Here is a 20,189-nt window from a genome sequence, read left to right on the forward strand (position 1 = left end):
GTGTATTTACATTGAAAAAAATATATTGTCCTGAGGTCAAAGATTTCAAATTTTGCTTAGCATAGAAGACGCATTTCTATAATATAAAGTTTTTTCCTTTGCCAAAAGTCGAAAAACTTTTCAATGAAGTCATATTGTGCTTATAATTAAGTGATTTCACTTAAAAATTTGTATCACGCTGAAAAAACAGTGAACCCACCAGGAAGAAAACTTTCGATTAATTTTAGAAAATTTTGAATATTTGTAGAAAATTTTAACTAAACAGTATTACAAACGTTGGCATCACGCCGATGTCATAAAAATAAGTAAATATTTTTCGACAAATTCAAGAAAATTTATTAGACATAACTAAGTTTTTTCACTTGTTAAAGAAAATTTTGTAGTTTGAAGGAAAAACTTGGAGTTCAAAATTGCAAGAATGTCTTTAGTGACATACGAAGTTCATGATGGACGCATTTTTGGTAAAATTTACAAATTTAAAGAAATTCTGAACTATTTTGTGGAAGACACGAATTTAGTTAATCTTTATGCTTCATTTGAGTATACTTTTTTCCTCGGTTTTCGTTAATTTAATTAACGTAAACAAAAATTATTAGAGTAAAGGAAACTTTCTCCAAATATAATAATTCCATGAACAAAAATAAAGTTAAATTGGCTTTAGTGAAATAGAGAGTTCACTTTTTTTGAGTGCATAACATGAAAGAAAAAATGTTTGGATTAAGGTCAACTTGACTTTAGTAATTCAGAAAAATTCTTTAAATTTCATGAAATTGTCTTTAAATTCGTTGTTTTTTTGCATCTTTACTACAAAACAAAAAATCGTTCAAATATAGGACATGTTTTTCAACACTTTATTTTAAAGACGTTTTTTACTTGAAACATAGCATGATTTCTACTGGAAGTCGAGTCTTAATTTGGAAAATGTAGTTGTCGTTAACTCGTTTTTAAAGGTCTTTGATAGCATATGAAGAAAGAAAGCTGAAAAATCGAAAAATTAAAATTTGCTTCCTAGAAGCAAGTACACAAAACCCATATTTAAAAGAAAATTGTGTCTTAAAAATATCCTTACTTTTATTCTCCGCTTCTTTGGCTCGGAATCAGTGTCAGGATTAATTCTTTCATTCCATAATAATTTAGGAATTTATGAGATTTGAGGGTATTTAAGTTCTAGAAAATGAAGCAATCGTGCAGTACCGCCTATTTTGAACATACTGATTGTTCGATTGTTCGAATTTAGAGAAATAATTAATTATTTCAAAATTGCTTAATAGGTTGAGAATGTTGTAGAGGGGTTTTAATATTAGGGCTGTTTTCTTTTAGCACTGCACGGATGAAAAAGACTGTTTTTCATATGTTTGGCTATAAACATTATATGTTTGGAACACAAATTTTTAAACACAATATTTTTGAGTGCAAGCATATAGTGTTCATAAACTAGCATAACATGTTTGGGACATATATGTTAATATGTTAGAACATATTATGTTTGGGACATACAATGTTTGTATATATAATATGCTTGGATGCAAACATATATTAATTTAGAAATAGCCTATAAACATATATGTGTTTAGTAGCTTGGAGCGCTATTTAACAGGGAGTGATATTGAATTAAGTTGGTGGTTGTTGCTTGTTATTACAAAATTAACATTTTATTTTTCCTTGGGCAATTGATCAGCTACTTCTTTGATCCTTACAAACTGTGTGGTCCGCTGTTCGAATCCCCGTCCGGCAAAAGGTAAAATTAAAATAAAAAAAATTGAATAATTTCTTCTACAATGTTTGTATTACAGAAAAAGGTGCTAAGAACTAAAAAATGTCGTGCACTGTTAGAAAAATATGTTTTTCATATGTTCCGATATAAACAAAATGTGTTTCGGGCACAATTTTTAAAAACAATATATTTAAGTGCAAACATGTAATGTTCCTAAACTAACACAAAATGTTTGGGACACATATGTTAATATGTTAGAATATATTATGTTTGGGGCATGAATGTTTCATAAAAATAATATGTGTGAATGTATACATATATAAATTTACAAATTTCGAGTAAACATATATATGCTGTGATACCTTATTCAGAGAGCGACAGAGAGAGAGAGAGAGAGTTAGTATAGAGAAAGAAATAGAGATGGAAACCGGGAGGGTTGAATAAAAAGATATCAACATAACACAGCGAGAATGAAATGAGAGCAATTTCTGTGAAACCGCTTGTATGTAGTTTCGGAAAACTGTTTCATGATAAGGCCAAAAATGTAATATGCTTAAGTCTAAATATTATTTAATTTGAATATTAGAATTAGTATTCGGAATAAAGAGAATAGACATTCGGAACAAAGAGAATAGACATTTGAAAAAAACAGCATATTTGTATTACAGAAAAAGATGCGAAGAACTCAAAAATTTCGTGGAAGTTAAAAATATGTGAGGGAATGAACACAATCTTCTTTGGGGAATTATTCCAAGCATATACTATTTTTGGACTCAAAATGCTTCCAAACATATAATATGCTCACATAAAACAAACATATTAATGTTTCGGCGGTATCCAATAATATATGTGCTTCCTGCAAAATATGTTTGGAACATATGTTAGAGAAGCGATTTTTTTTGAGGGTGTAGTTAATGAACTATTCCTAACTGCTTTCAGTTTAGGCTTTTGTGTCCATTGTAACCATATTTGCCTCAATAAAAATCGAATTCTTTTTTATTTCTTTTAGATTAGAACACTTCGCACTCTTGAGAACAGTACTGTTTTTGTTTGCAAGTGAGCCGTATTTATACACCGAAAGAATTTTCTTCGTAAAAAGAACGAAAAATGTCGTTAAAAGTACGAAATTTGTCATTGTTTTACAACCAAAGAAACTTTTCATTAAAAGTACGAAATATTTCGTACTTTTTACGAAGAAAAGTTCTTCCAAAATTTTCGTAGTTTGTAAGAAAAAAATTCGTACTTTTTATGAAAAATCTTCGTACTTTTTATGAAACAATTTCGTTCTTTTTATGAAAACGTTTCGTACTTTTTATGAAAAATGTTCGTAGTTTTTATGAAAAATGTTCGTACTTTTTATGAAAAACTTTCGTACTTTTTTCTGAAAAATGTTCGAACTTTTAGAAAAAAAAAAAATTATAGTCGAAAGTGCATTTGGTTGTAGTTGCAAGTGTGAAAAATGACATCACTACTTTACATCTTAAGTTTTTGAATAATTTTTAGTTTTATTGCTTCACTTTTATTCATAGCGCGCTATCACCCAAATGAGAAGTAGCGTAGACTTGCATAAAAAATAGAATAAAGGAATACACTCAAGCACATTATAAAAGACAATTTAATGCCGCGAACGGAAATTTTACAACTTCAATGAAACTTCTTCGTTATTTCAAAGAAAATGTTTCGTACTTTTTATGAAGAAATTTTAACGCAGAATGTTTCGTAAAATATTCGTAAAAATTTCTTCACAAAATTCATGAAATATGAAGAAAGTTTCGTTAAAAGTACGAACTTTTTACGAAGAAAAGTTAATGTAGAATGTTTCGTAGAAGTTTCGTATATTCGTAAAATGTTCTTCGTAAAATTTACGAAAATGAATGAAAATTTCGTTATTTTAATGAAGAATTCAGGAAGAATAGTTAATGAAGAATTCTTCGTAAAATTAACGAAGAGAATTCTTTCGGTATACCCTTCACCACTACTGTGGTACAGGATATAATAAGTTCGTGCATTTGTATGTAACGCCAAGAAGGAAAAGTCTGAGACCCATCGTTTAGTATACCGATCGTCTTAGAATTAAATTCTGAGTCGATTTAGCGATGTCCGTCTGTCTGTCTGTCCGTCTGTCTGTTGATGTATTTTTGTGTGCAAGTACAGCTCGCAGTTTTAGTCCGATTGTCCTAAAATTTGGTATAGGCTCCTGCTGCGGCTCAAAGATGATCCCTATTGATTTTGGAAAAAATCGGTTCAGATTTAGATATAGCTGTCATATATATTTTTCACCGATCTGGTCATAATTGGCGTGTATATCAACCGATCTTCCTCAAATTCCGTACATCCGAATATTTTATGAGTCTCGAAAAACTTGCAAAATATCAGCCAAATCGGTTCAGATTTAGATATAGCTCCCATATATAGCTTTCGCCCGATTTACACTAATTTGACCACAGAGGCCAATTTTTTGCTCCGATTTAGTTGAAATTTTGCACAGGGAGTAGAATTAGCATTGTAGCTATGCGTGTCAAATTTGGTTGAAATCGGTTCACATTTAGATATAGCTCCCATATATAGCTTTCGCCCGATTTACACTCAAATGACCACAGAGGCCAATTTTTTGCTCCGATTTAGTTGAAATTTTGCACAGGGAGTAGAATTAGCATTGTAGCTATGCGTGCCAAATTTGGTTGAAATCGGTTCAGATTTAGATATATCTCCCATATATAGCTTTCGCCCGATTTACACTCATATGACCGTAGAGGCCAATTTTTAACTCCGATTTAGTTGAAATTTTACACAGGGAGTAGAATTATCATTGTAGATATGCGTGTCAAATTTGGTTGAAATCGGTTCAGATTTAGATATAGCTCCCATATATATGTTTTTCTGATTTCGACAAAAATGGTCAAAATACCAACATTTTCCTTGTAAAATCGCCACTGCTTAGTCGAAAAGTTGTAAAAATGACTCTAATTTTCCTAAACTTCTAATGCATATATATCGAGCGATAAATCATAAATAAACTTTTGCGAAGTTTTCTTAAAATTGCTCCAGATTTAAATGTTTCCCATATTTTTTTACTAACATTGTGTTCCACCCTAGTGCATTAGCCGACCTAAATTTTGAGTCTATAGATTTTGTAGAAGTCTATCAAATTCTGTCCAGATCGAGTGATATTTAAATGTATGTATTTGGGACAAACCTTTATATATAGCCCCAACACATTTGACGGATGTGATATGGTATCGAAAATTTAGATCTACAAAGTGGTGCAGGGTATAATATAGACGGCCCCGCCCGACTTTAGACTTTCCTCACTTGTTTTTTACTAACATTGTGTTCCACCCTAGTGCATTAGCCGACCTAAATTTTGAGTCTATAGATTTTGTAGAAGTCTATCAAATTCTGTCCAGATCGAGTGATATTTAAATGTATCTACACGCAAAAAAATAATTCTTTCCTCCCAAACGAAATTTTAGACAAACAAAGTTCGTTTCTCATTTGCTTTTCGCTGTAAGGAAGTGTATTTGGAAGAAAAGTATATACTTTTTGTGATAAACGTTTATTCTTTTCCAGGATGTAAAAACAATTTCATAAAGACTAACTCAAAAAAATTTTTTTTTTCTGGCTAATTGCATTTTCCCTCACATCTTTCACACTTCCACGAAGATTTTTAGTTCTTAGCACCTTTTTCTGTAATACAAACAATGTAGAAGAAATTATACGATTTTATAAATTTTTAAAATTTTTTTACCTTTCGCCTGGACGGAGAATCGAACCGCGGACCATGCACTTTGTAAGCCAACACGCTAACCACTGAGCTATGTACCTGTTATGGTCATCAATAGATAAATATCCATATAAGTTATATTTATATAGCATAGCTTGCGGCGCCCACGAACCGAATAAACAAAGTTTATTTAACAGAAACAAACATTTAGTTTGGCACCGTGGAGCAATGGTTGCTACGTCTGACTCTCATGCCAAGGGTCGTGGGTTCGATCCCTGCTTCGACCAAAGTTTTTTTTTTTTTTTTTTTTACATACATTCTACATATGTTCGGAAGATTCCGAAAAAAATGTTCAACATTACATTGTAAGTAAGGAAAGTCTAAAGTCGGACGGGGCCGACTATATTATACCCTGCACCACTTTGTAGATCTAAATTTTCGATACCATATCACATCCGTCAAATGTGTTTGGGGCTATATATAAAGGTTTGTCCCAAATACATACATTTAAATATCACTCGATCTGGAAGAATTTGATAGACTTCTACAAAATCTATAGACTCAAAATTTAAGTCGGCTAATGCACTAGTGTGGAACACAATGTTAGTAAAAAAATATGGGAAACATTTAAATCTGATGCAATTTTAAAGAAACTTTGCAAAAGTCTATTTATGATTTATCGCTCGATATATATGTATTAGAAGTTTAGGAAAATTAGAGTCATTTTTACAACTTTTCGACTAAGCAGTGGCGATTTTACAAGGAAAATGTTGGTATTTTGACCATTTTTGTCGAAATCGGAAAAACATATATATGGGAGCTATATCTAAATCCGAACCGATTTCAACCAAATTTGGCACGCATAGTAACAATGCTAATTCTACTCCCTGTGCAAAATTTCAACTAAATCGGAGTTAAAAATTGGCCTCTGTGGTCATATGAGTGTAAATCGAGCGAAAGCTATACATGGGAGATATATCTAAATCTGAACCGATTTCAACCAAATTAGGCACGCATAGCTACAATGCTAATTCTACTCCCTGTGCAAAATTTCAACTAAATCGGAGCAAAAAATTGGCCTCTGTGGTCATATGAGTGTAAATCGGGCGAAAGCTATATATGGGAGATATATCCAAATCTGAACCGATTTCAACCAAATTTGGCACGCATAGTTTCAATGCTAATTCTACTCCCTGTGCAAAATTTCAACTAAATCGGAGTTAAAAATTGGCCTCTGTGGTCATATGAGTGTAAATCGGGCGAAAGCTATATATGGGAGATATATCCAAATCTGAACCGATTTCAACCAAATTCGGCACGCATAGTTACAATGCTAATTCTACTCACTGTGCAAAATTTCAACCAAATCGGAGTTAAAAATTGGCCTCTTGGGGCAAATGAGCGTAAATCGGGCGAAAGCTATATATGAGAGCTATATCTAAATCTGAACCGATTTGGCTGGTATTTTGCAAGTTTTTCGAAACCCATAAAATATTCGGATGTACGGAATTTGAGGAAGATCGGTTGATATACACGCCAATTATGGCCAGATCGGCGAAAAATATATATGGCAGCTATATCTAAATCTGAACCGATTTTTTCCAAAATCAATAGGGATCATCTTTGAGCCGAAACAGGACCCTATACCGAATTTTAGGACAATCGGACTAAAACTGCGAGCTGTACTTTGCACACAAAAATACATCAACAGACAGACAGACAGACGGACAGACAGACGGACAGACAGACGGACAGACAGACGGACAGACAGACAGACGGACATCGCTAAATCGACTCAGAATTTAATTCTAAGCCGATCCGTATACTAAAAGGTTGGTCTATGATTACTCCTTCTTGGCGTTACATACAAATGCACAAACTTATTATACCCTGTACCACAGTAGTGGTATACTATTTTTGGACTCAAAATGCTTCCAAACATATAATATGCTCACATAAAACAAACATATTAATGTTTCGGCGGTATCCAATAATATATGTGCTTCCTGCAAAATATGTTTGGAACATATGTTAGAGAAGCGATTTTTTTTGAGGGTGTGGAAGTGAGAAAGATGTGGGGGAATATACAATTAGGCAGAAACAAAATTTTGAGCATTCAGGTCGAAAACCTATGTTGTTAGCACCTATATTACCTGTTTATTTTCATAATTCATTATGATTGTAAATATATAAATAAATAAATAAATAAAATTTTGAGCACAATATTGTTTGGGAGAATTTTTTTGAGCATATAATATTTTTGGGTGCAAAATGCTTCCAAACATATTATATGTTCACAAAATAACATATTGTTTTTTGGAAGACAAAATTATTGAATTTGGATGCAAAAATACAAAATGTTTGGAACTTAGACTACCCAAACATATATTGTTTAGACCAATATGCTTTCAAACATATTATATATTGGAAGAGATCAAACATATAAATGTTTGGGCAATACCCAAAAATGTATATGCTTGAAGCAAAATATGTTTGGGAGTATATGTTACAGAAGCGATTTTTTATGAGGGTGTGGATACTAGAGTGATCAAAAACTGTTTTTTTCTCGGCTCTAAACCGGACCATTTTTTAAAACCGGTGAGAGGTGTTTTAAAAATTAAATAACTGGCATAACCGGTCCAACAGGTTTTTTTAGAAATTCCTTGGCCGTAATTGCGGTAACAATACCGTAGATAAACATTAAAATGTTGGATTTTTTTTATTTTTTGGTTCCATTTGCTAGTTGTGAATATTTCTGAAATGTTATAAAGACGGTGTTGAAGAGTCTCGACAACTAAAAATCGACAACTAAAAAAATTAAGTCGAATAATAATAACGTAAGAAATATCATAGACAAAGTATACGCTCCTAATGGAACAAGCACGATTTGTTTATATTTCATTGAAATATCTCGGCAATCTTGGACGAATACTATGTTGGAAACGAGTTGGAAGTGCGCAGAAAATACATTCGGGATGTTTTCTTATTTCACTTTGCATTGAAAATAACAAACCGCACCCACATTTTGCTTCAAGCATATATATTTTCAGGCTTGGTCCAAACAAAATATTGTTTGTATTGTTCAAACATATTATGTTGTGATTTAGTCCATACATGGTATATATTAGACAAAAAAGTTATGTATAGTTAAGTCTACAAATAATTACGAATCGATATGGACTTTTGCACGGTACGTAGAGAGCCAGAATTTAAATATGGGGGTCGCTTATATGGGGGCTATATACAATTATGAACTTGATATGGACCAATTTTTGTGTGATTTGGGATCGATTTATCTGAGGGCTATATATAACTATAGACCGATATGGACCTAGTTAGGCATGGTTGTTAACGACCATATACTAGCACAATGTACCAAATTTCAACTCACTCGGATGAAATTTGCTCCTCCAAGAGATTCCAAAACCAAATCTCGGGATCGGTTTATATGGGGCAATGTACGATTATGGACTGATATGGACCACTTTTGGCATGGTTGTTATATATCATGTACTACCACCACGTACCAATTTTCAAGCAGATCGGATGAATTTTGCTTCTCCAAAAGGCACCGGAGGTCAAATCTGGGGATCGGTTTATATGGGAGCTATATATAATTATGGACTGATAGGAACCAACTCCTGCATGGTTGCTGGATACCATATACTAACATCACGTACCAAATTTCAACCGAATGGCAAGAATTTTGCTCTTCCAAGGGGCTCTGGAGGTCAAATCTGGGGATCGGTTTATATTGGGCCTATATATAATTATGGACCGATATCGACCAATTTTTGCATGAGTGTTTGAGGCCATATATTAACATCACGTACCAAATTTCAACTGAATCAGATGAATTTTGGTCTTCTAAGAGGCTCCGGAGGTCAAATCTGGTGATCGGTTTATATGGGGGCTATATATAATTATGGACCGATATGGACCAAGTATTGAATGGTTGTTAGAGACCATATGCTAACACCATGTACCAAATTTCAGCCGGATCGGATGAAATTTGCTTCTCTTAGAGGCCTCGCAAGCCAAATCGGGGGATCGGTTTACATGGGGGCTATATATAATTATGGACCGATGTGGACCAATTTTTGCATGGTTGTTAGAGACCATATACTGACACCATGTACCAAATTTCAGCCGGATCGGATGAAATTTGCTTCTCTTAGGGGCCTCGCAAGCCAAATCGGGAGATCGGTTTATATGGGGGCTATATATAATTATTGACCGATGTGGACCAATTTTTGCATGATTGTTAGAGACCATATACTAACACCATGTACCAAATTTCAGCCGGATCGGATGAAATTTGCTTCTCTTAGAGGCCTCGCAAGCCAAATTTTGGGGTCCGTTTATATGGGGGCTATACGTAAAAGTGGACCGATATGGCCCATTTGCAATACCATCTGACCTACATCAATAACAACTACTTGTGCCAAGTTTAAAGTCGATAGCTTGTTTCGTTCGGAAGTTAGCGTCATTTCAACAGACGGACGGACGGACATGGTCAGATCGACTCAGAATTTCTCCACGACCCAGAATATGTATACTTTATGGGGTCTTAGAGCAATATTTCGATGTGTTACAAACGGAATGACAAAGTTAATATACCCCCCATCCTATGGTGGTGGGTATAATATGTTCTAACATATTAACATATATGTCCCAAACATGTTATGCTAGTTTATGAACATTATATGCTTGCACTTAAAAATATTGTGTTAAAAAATTTGAGTTCCAAACATATAATATTTACACCCAAACATATGAAAAATAGTCTTTTTCGTCCGTGCGGAAACCGATTTTTATGATATCAAAAACACTGGCTCTACCGGTGCTCCGAAATGAGATTTTATACAAAACCGACAATCGGTGCAAAACGAAAAACCGGTCCACCGGTTTTAATCACTCTACTGGATACCCTAAGCAGTCACGGACTAAAGGAAAACAGAGACACTGTACCACTTTGAATTTCATGCTATTCGATAAATTAGTCACAATAAATTGCTATTGTGGATCTAAAAAGTGTCACTTTGTCAAAATCCAATCTGGCAACACCGACGCGACTTGCACTGAGGAGATGTTCTGGATAGCCCATATAAATGTTGCATCCAGTGCTAAAAGAAAACAGCCCTATTGTAATATTTAAAAAGAAATGAAGGAAAAGGGGAGAAATACTATTATGGGGAATTTGCATCCTCTTAGTTCAAATATATAGTTCTTTTCCTTACAAACCCGTTTTACATTACACTTCCTATGCAATATTACTTTGAATTGATATTAATACCACATTTATTTATTTTCATTTTTGGGCTAGATGACAAGGGTGAGTGTTGCTAACACCGCAACTACTATAGCATCGATACACTTTCATTTGGACAACGGAAGCCTATTTCCAAGTTCGCTATCACCCAGTACTACGGGGTATCCAGAAAAGGCAATTTTCACTAGAACAAATCGATTAGATGTTCTCTGTCGGTGATATGGGCGAAAGAAGAGAAAATGTCTTTGATTTGGCTTCTTCACAACAGCAATTGAAACAAACCCATCGAAAATGTCACCATAGACAATCCAATGGGAGGTGGTGGTGTACCACAACTATGCATAAAGAAACGACAACTAATCCAGTAAACGCGTACAATGAACAAATCAAACTACCAACTGCTCTAACACCTCTACTACCACCTCCTAACCACCAGCAATGTTCAGCAAAACATCGCCAACGAAAACCACAATTTCTACAGCTAGTGCATTCAATCGAAGATAGAAGGAAAAAAGTTATAGCCAATCAAAAAACGAACCACAACCAGGGCAACAGCAATTCAATCCGTAGAGGCCAAGAATATGACAAAGGGAGCCACACGCGTAGTGGACATTCGACGAGACATAAGCATAAAATCCATTGTAGAAATAATAAACGAATAGAATTCAAAACGGCGGAAACGGAAATTTTAAATACACCGGAAACAGACGTTCAGTCGCCATCATTCAAACGAAATAACCTGCTAGAGCGATTTTTTGCCGCCACCATAGGAAGACACAATTTGTTAAAACGTTCCATTGAACATTGTTTGAAATCTTTGTGGACAATATTCCTAATAGGATTATTATGCTTGTCGTCGCCTTCTTCATCTTCAAGTATTCATGCAAAAGTGCTTAGCAGCAGCAGTAGAGGCTCGGCCTTAAGATCTTTGACCATCTTCACATGGGCTATGAGGACAACCTATGTGGTCTCGGCAGCCTCGACATATGAACCCATTATCAAATATGACATAGTCAATAGAGACGATGATGGTATGACTGTGGAGGATATTGATGTGAATAGCAATGAACAGCAATTGTTGGCCTACTATAAGAAGGCGCAGAAGGAACACGAGGAGGAATTGAGGAGACAATATCAAAAACAACAACAACAAAAGCATCACCATCAAGAGCGTGACATAGATCGAGAGACATTAACACCAGCATTGCAATTCGATGATATCATTCCTACAGCCGATGTTATATCATCACTGAATATGGTTGAGGATTTAGGCAAACAAAAGAAGAGTACAGCATCCAAGCGAAGCACTACCAAGAGGTCAAGTTTAATAACTGCCTTACCCACGAGTACATTATCAAGTTTAACAACTACAACGGTTGCAACCACGTCAACTGGAGCGACAACAACGTCAAAAATAGCTACAACTGCCACACCGGAAGAGAAGTGTGAACCCAAGGTTCTGGATGAAGTGCCAGCAGAGCCGGTAAGTAATAGATCACTCCACTAAATTCTAAAATCCTAACGTGAAGGGTGTAACAGGTAGAGTTTTTTTCTTTGGGATTTTCCATTCCCTTGAAACCGAGAGTTTTTTCTAATTTCCAGATATTCCACTCAAAGAGAAGCTTCATTTGATACGTCATACATTTTGGTTGGAAAATACCATAAACTTTTACAATGATTAGGACAGCCTCATCCGATATAGAGTTTTAAAAAAATCCTGTTTTAACATCCCAGCAAACAAAGAGCTTCCAAAAAAATAGTTTGGATCCCCAATTTGTGATCCGGAAGTAGTGCAAACTTGGATCATCTCCAATGAATTTTACATGGACTTGTCATAGGACGGAAGTACTTCATTTTTGTATCCTTTGCATTGCTTTAGAAGTTGTGCCTAGGAAGCTCATTTGCCTAAAGAAATTTAAAAAACTAAAAAATAAAAATATTTTCTCCAATTTTTTTATCCGTATTTTTTGAAAATGTATTTGGCATTGTGAATCTCCCTTTAACGTCAAATTTCGCGTTTTTCAGCGTTACGGAATAGTTAGTGTAAGAAAAAGCGTGTTCACGTTAGGCGGTGTTTACGTTACCGCGAGCGCACTATATAAAGGGTGATTCTTTTGAGGTTAGGATTTTCATGCATTAGTATTTGACAGATCACGTGGGATTTCAGACATGGTGTCAAAGAGAAAGATGCTCAGTATGCTTTGACATTTCATCATGAATAGCCGAACGATCTGCCACAACGTCGAATTTTCAGTGAATGGGCCCTAGAAAAGTTGGCAGAAAATCCGCTTTTTTATCGACAAATTTTGTTCAGCGATGAGGCTCATTTCTGGTTGAATGGCTACGTAAATAAGCAAAATTGCCGCATTTGGAGTGAAGAGCAACCAGAAGCCGTTCAAGAACTGCCCATGCATCCCGAAAAATGCACTGTTTGGTGTGGTTTGTACGCTGGTGGAATCATTGGACCGTATTTTTTCAAAGATGCTGTTGGACGCAACGTTACGGTGAATGGCGATCGCTATCGTTCGATGCTAACAAACTTTTTGTTGCCAAAAATGGAAGAACTGAACTTGGTTGACATGTGGTTTCAACAAGATGGCGCTACATGCCACACAGCTCGCGATTCTATGGCCATTTTGAGGGAAAACTTCGGAGAACAATTCATCTCAAGAAATGGACCGGTAAGTTGGCCACCAAGATCATGCGATTTGACGCCTTTAGACTATTTTTTGTGGGGCTACGTCAAGTCTAAAGTCTACAGAAATAAGCCAGCAACTATTCCAGCTTTGGAAGACAACATTTCCGAAGAAATTCGGGCTATTCCGGCCGAAATGCTCGAAAAAGTTGCCCAAAATTGGACTTTCCGAATGGACCACCTAAGACGCAGCCGCGGTCAACATTTAAATGAAATTATCTTCAAAAAGTAAATGTCATGGACCAATCTAACGTTTCAAATAAAGAGCCGATGAGATTTTGCAAATTTTATGCGTTTTTTTTTAAAAAAAAAGTTATCAAGCTCTTAACAAATCACCCTTTATATATATATATATTTTTTCCATTAAAACTCAACAAAAAATTAAAAATTTTCGTAAAACCTTCTCAAAAGAACTTCCATAGAAGTGAAAAAGACAAACCGCACAGGTTCAAATCCCAGCTTGGTTAATTTTTATACCCTCCACCATAGGATGGGGGTATATTAACTTTGTCATTCCGTTTGTAACACATCGAAATATTGCTCTAAGACCTCATAAAGTATATATATTCTGGGTCGTGGTGAAATTCTGAGTCGATCTGAGCATGTCCGTCTGTTGAAATCACGCTAACTTCCGAACGAAACAAGTTATCGACTTGAAACTTTGCACAAGTAGTTGTTAACGATGTAGGTCGGATGGTATTGCAAATGGGCCATATCGGTCCACTTTTACATATAGCCCCCATATAAACGGACCCCCAAATTTGGCTTGCGATTGCTCTAAGAGAAGTAAATTTCATCCGATCCGGCTGAAATTTGGTACATGGAGTTAGTATATAGTCTATAACAACCATGCTAAAATTGGTCCACATCGGTTCATAATTATATATAGCCCCCATATAAACCGATCCCCCGATTTGGCTTGCGGAGCCTCTAAGAGAAGCAAATTTCATCCGATCCGACTGAAATTTTGTATATGGTGTTAGTCTCTAATGACCATGCAAAAATTGGTCCACATCGGTCAATAATTATATATAGCCCCCATATAAACCGATCCCCCGATTTGGCTTGCGGAGCCTCTAAGAGAAGCAAATTTCATCCGATCTGACTGAAATTTCGAATATGGTGTTAGTATATGGTCTCTAATGACCATGCAAAAATTGGTCCACATCGGTCCATAATTATATATAGCCCCCATATAAACCGATCCCCAGATTTGACCTCCGGAGCCCCTTGGAAGAGCAAAATTCATCCGATTCTGTTGAAATTTGGTACATACCAAAAGTGGTCCATATCAGTCCATAATCCAAGGCCGTATTCAGGGGGGGGAGGGGGATCAACCCCCCCCCGAAATGAATGAATATTTTTATATAAAGAAATATATATTTTTAGCTGCATAGGTTTTATTTTGAAAAACGCTTACCTATAAAACTTGCACAAGTCATAGAATACTAGTTGAAAAGCCCGTCAAACGACGGTCCAAAAAAACAAATTGTTTTTGTTCTCGCACCACAAATTTCATTTTTGGAAAATGTATTTCTGCTTTTTATGTGTGTTTGTTGTTCTTTTTGTGAACATGACTCGCTTTGTTTGGCCATAGCAACAACAACGAAACTGCCAAACACACATGTGTAAATGAAATGGCGCAAAACCTGCGAAAAGAAGCTGCCTAATTCAGCGATGGAAGCACTTGGAGAGTGCAATAAAGAGATATTGCCAAACGTGCATATTCTTTTAAAAATTTTGGTCAATTTGCCAGTTAAGGCCGGTATGCACCTCCAGCGAAATTTTCGGTAGCAAAAATTTATTTAAGTCTACAACAAAAAAACAGGGCTGTGTACACAAATTGTAAAGCAGCTAATCGCTTTTAAAAATTGTTAATATATGTTCCAAATATTCCTCAAATAAATCGTTTATTATTTACAGACCTTTTAAAACTCTTACGCACACAATGATTGTAATAAATTAAATGTTTGCTGCCAAAATATGCTTTTGACAACCCTGTTATTTTCATTAGAGGTGCGTACCAGCTTACGAAATTGAACGCTACCGAAAATTTCGTTAGCATAAATAGCAATGCATTTCTTATGGGAATGAAATTTTTCGCTAGAGGTGCATACCGGCCTTTACTCAGGGATGGAAAATACAATTTTTAAGAAAGTACAAAAAAGGTATTTTTTGAGCGGAAAGGTACTTTTTACAAAAATTTCAGTGGAAAATTATTGTCAAGAGACTAAATTTTGAAGAAAATAAATTTTTGACAAAATTTTCTATAAAAATAACATTTTGCAAAAATTTTCTATAGAAATAAAATTTTGCAAAAAAATTCTGTAGAAAAAAATGTTGCAAAATTTTTTCTATAGAAATAAAATTTTGCAAAAATTTCCTTTAGAAATAAAATTTTTACAAAATTTTCAATTGAAATAAAATTTTGACAACATTTTCTACCGAAATAAAAATCGATAATATAGAATCGCATTCTTTTTTCGACTAAAACATTCTTGAAGATCAATTTTACAAAATCGAGATTTTCTTCCCACATGAACATGTCTGTTTTGCCATATTTGTAAAAGACTATTGGCAAATAAAGTTGATAAAGACTTTCTCAAAATATTAAAATATTTTGTCAAAGTACCATAAATACCCTGTACCACAGTGGTGGTGAAGGGTATAATTATCTACACATGAGATTATATGAATATTTTTTTTAAGTTGAACCCCCATCGAATTAAAATCCTGGCTACGGCCTTGCCATAATCATATATAGCCCCCATATAAACCGATCCCGAGATTTTGTTTTGGAGCCTCTTGGAGGAGCAAATTTCATCCGAGTCATTTTAAATTTGGTACATTGTGCTAGTATATGGCCGTTAACAACCATGCCTAACTAGGCCCATATCGGTCTATAGTTATATATAGCCCTCAGATAAATCGATCCCCAATCACACAAAAATTGGTCCATATCAAGTACATAACATAATTCTATATAGCCCCCATATAAGCGACACCCATATTTCAATTCTGGCTCTCTACGTACCGTGCAAAAGTCCATATCGATTCGAAATTATTTGTAGACATACCTATACATAACTTTTTTGTCTAATACACTGAAAAAAATATTGTCGTGAGGTCAACGATTTCATGTCTTTAAAATACGAATGCACATTTTGCTTAGCATAGAAGACGTATTTCTCTAATAAAGGGTGATTTGTTAAGAGCTTGATAACTTTTTTTAAAAAAAAACGCATAAAATTTGCAAAATCTCATCGGTTCTTTATTTGAAACGTTAGATTGGTCTATGACATTTACTTTTTGAAGATAATTTCATTTAAATGTTGACCGCGGCTGCGTCTTAGGTGGTCCATTCGGAAAGTCCAATTTTGGGCAACTTTTTCGAGCATTTCGGCCGGAATAGCCCGAATTTCTTCGGAAATGTTGTCTTCCAAAGCTGGAATAGTTGCTGGCTTATTTCTGTAGACTTTAGACTTGACGTAGCCCCACAAAAAATAGTCTAAAGGCGTCAAATCGCATGATCTTGGTGGCCAACTTACCGGTCCATTTCTTGAGATGAATTGTTCTCCGAAGTTTTCCCTCAAAATGGCCATAGAATCGCGGGCTGTGTGGCATGTAGCGCCATCTTGTTGAAACCACATGTCAACCAAGTTCAGTTCTTCCATTTTTGGCAACAAAAAGTTTGTTAGCATCGAACGATAGCGATCGCCATTCACCGTAACGTTGCGTCCAACAGCATCTTTGAAAAAATACGGTCCAATGATTCCACCAGCGTACAAACCACACCAAACAGTGCATTTTTCGGGATGCATGGGCAGTTCTTGAACGGCTTCTGGTTGCTCTTCACTCCAAATGCGGCAATTTTGCTTATTTACGTAGCCATTCAACCAGAAATGAGCCTCATCGCTGAACAAAATTTGTCGATAAACACATTTCGAACCGAACACTGATTTTGGTAATAAAATTCAATGATTTGCAAGCGTTGCTCGTTAGTAAGTCTATTCATGATGAAATGTCAAAGCATACTGAGCATCTTTCTCTTTGACACCATGTCTGAAATCCCACGTGATCTGTCAAATACTAATGCATGAAAATCCTAACCTCAAAAGAATCACCCTTTATAAAGTTTTTTCCTTGACCAAAAGTCGATAAACTTTCCAATGAAGTCGTATTGTCCTTATAATTAAGTGATTTGATTTAAAAATTGATATCATAACATGAAAGAAAAAATGTTTGGGCTAAGGTCAACTTGACTTTAATAATTCAGAAAAAATCTTTAAATTTAATGAAATTATCATTAAATTTGTTGTTTTTTTTCATCTTGACTACAAAGCAAAAAATCGTTCAAATATAGGACATGATTTTCAACACTTTATTTTAAAGTCGTTGTTTACTTGAAACATAGCATGTTTCTACTGGAAGTCGAGTCTGAATTTGGAAAATAAAGTTGTCGTTATTTCGTTTTTAAAGGACTTTGATAGCATATGTAGAAAAAAAGCTGAAAAAGCGAAAAATTAAAATTAGCTTCCTAGAAGCAAGTTCACAAACCCCGAATTTAAAAGAGAATTGTGTCTTAAAAGTATCCTTACTTGTATTCTCCGCTTCTTTGGCTCGGAATCAATACCAACATTTTTAAAGTAAAGACAAAATCTATGGAACCGCGTATGCTTTTTTCAGTGTATATACCACGTATGGACTAACTCACAATTTAGAAAACGATGACGATGACAGTCTTTCGTAGAAGTTTCTACGCAATCCATGGTGGAGGGTACATAAGATTCGGCCTGGCCGAACTTATGGCCGTATATACTTGTTTTTATTATTTATTTTACTTTTTTATTGATTTTCTATTCTTTTCTGGGATTTTTTTTTGCTGGGTAAGCATTAAAAGACTGATGTAAATAACTCCAAATATGCATTTGTTAGTTACTAAGTATTTATTTTTTTTCAGTGTATAAATGTGTTATGTATTAAAACGGAATCAGTTTACATTAAACGTTGGCGTTGAGTAATTCTTCTGGGTGCCTAGCAAACATATGCACGTTATTTAAACCTTTTCAAAAGATTCGTTTTTCATAGCTCAGGGGTATTCTTGGCAAGATTTTTTTACACTTTTTTGTTCCTTTATGTGTTTCAATTGCATACCCTCACCATATTGTCATTCCACAGACAAGAGTTAGTTTCAAGAAAGCCAGGTAGGTTAACGTTATATTATCCTTTTGAGAAAACAATTCAAATCACGCTGTTATTTATCGCATTTTGCAAAAATGTCGACAAAAACACAATAACAATAACCATTACAATAGGCTAACATGATGAGAGCCTTGGTACACCCACCCTCATACAGTAAGGTATTCATCGTCCCGGTGCCAAAGAATCATAAAATGTTTACAGTTTACTTTAGATATATATGTTGATGGTGAGGGTTGACGACGATGACATCATGAATACTCTTACAATTGTGGGCTTGAAAGGTAGGCAATTTAATCTGCTGAATCGCACAGTGGTCACATAACAGATTTTTTACAAGGTTCATACAAAGGATATTCATTAAAATTGAACCAACGAAAATTGTTTATTCGTGTAATACATTAATAGTCGTTGATTAACAAATAGTTTTTCTATAATAATGTCACATTTCGTAAACTTCTCCTTTATCACTAAGTGCTGGCTGATTCCATTTTTATTTCAATGACAACTGACCTCTTTTTTATAGAAGAGTCTGAAGGGCATTTCATCTTACGGTGCAAACACTTACAGCCAATTTCTCATATCCGAAACGAACGCTTTCGTTCGACTGAAATGCCAAAAACAGCTGATTTTCCTTTATAAATTCATTCTAGTCGAACGAAAGCATTCGTTTCGGATATGAGAAATTGGCTGTTAGAGAAGCTTTGCTCAATGATAAACCACCGCTGTCAAACTTTTTGGTGTTCCGTCGAAACTGGGATTGAACCCACGGCCCTTTCTATGCAAGGTGGGCATTCTAATTACACCACGGCGACAAAAAGAGCACATTTTTGATTTTAGAAAAATGAGTTCTTGAATATAGGGGAGTCATGTATACAGAAAAAAAATATCTCCAAATATTTTCCAATTAAATATAAAATTCAATTGATTCAACAAATTATTTAATTATTACAAAAATCAACCTCAACACTTATGGACATCAATTATTTTTTTAATTGTCGTTGGTGATTGCCAATATTATTTTTATTATTGGTGAAATTTCTATCAAAAATTAATTGGTTCTATTAATTTCGTGATTGAGGATATAACATATTTATTTGACATTTGGATTTAGTTTCCAGCAATCAGCGGCGGTCATTTGATCGTAATTCTCCACCTTTAGTTGAGTATCGAAATCCGTTAGGCGAATTTCTATTTTTTCGCAGCGACACGCAATGAATTTAAAATCTATTCTATTTTCATGTTTGTATTTCAAGTCTTATCAGCAATATGTACAATAAAGGTTGAGATACATAGCATGCGTTAATCCGTGCGTTGATGGAAGGGTTGATATTTTTCAGTTTGAAGCACTCTAACAAAACTGTTGCTTTCAAAGAGAAAATTCAACTCTTCAATCAACGGACGCATTAACGCAAGGTATTTAACTCAACCTTAAAGCATAATAACTATTTACTTTCACATGCACATACGTTCTACTTTAATTTGTTGTCATCATTTTCGTAGAATTTTGTTATTTTTTGATTCAGACATTTTGCAAAGAGGCTAATTTTTTTAATATTTTCGATGCTACAAAATTGAGAGTCAC

General features: G+C 34.8%; 1 protein-coding gene across 6 annotated transcripts in view; it reads left to right on the forward strand.

The window, feature by feature from the left end:
• The window catches only part of smog (G-protein coupled receptor 158 smog), a 56,106-nt gene that overhangs the window by 13,389 nt on the left and 22,528 nt on the right, over positions 1–20,189 (forward strand). For all 6 annotated transcript variants that reach the window (XM_075297766.1, XM_075297768.1, XM_075297769.1 and 3 more), the window contains exon 3: positions 10,765–12,193. In XM_075297766.1, the coding sequence (XP_075153881.1) occupies positions 10,913–12,193 (1,281 nt within the window). In that variant the 5' untranslated portion in view covers positions 10,765–10,912. The remainder of the gene's footprint in view (positions 1–10,764; positions 12,194–20,189) is intronic.

Source organism: Haematobia irritans, chromosome 2, assembly GCF_050003625.1.
Source record: "Haematobia irritans isolate KBUSLIRL chromosome 2, ASM5000362v1, whole genome shotgun sequence".
Taxonomy (NCBI): Eukaryota; Metazoa; Arthropoda; class Insecta; order Diptera; family Muscidae; genus Haematobia; species Haematobia irritans.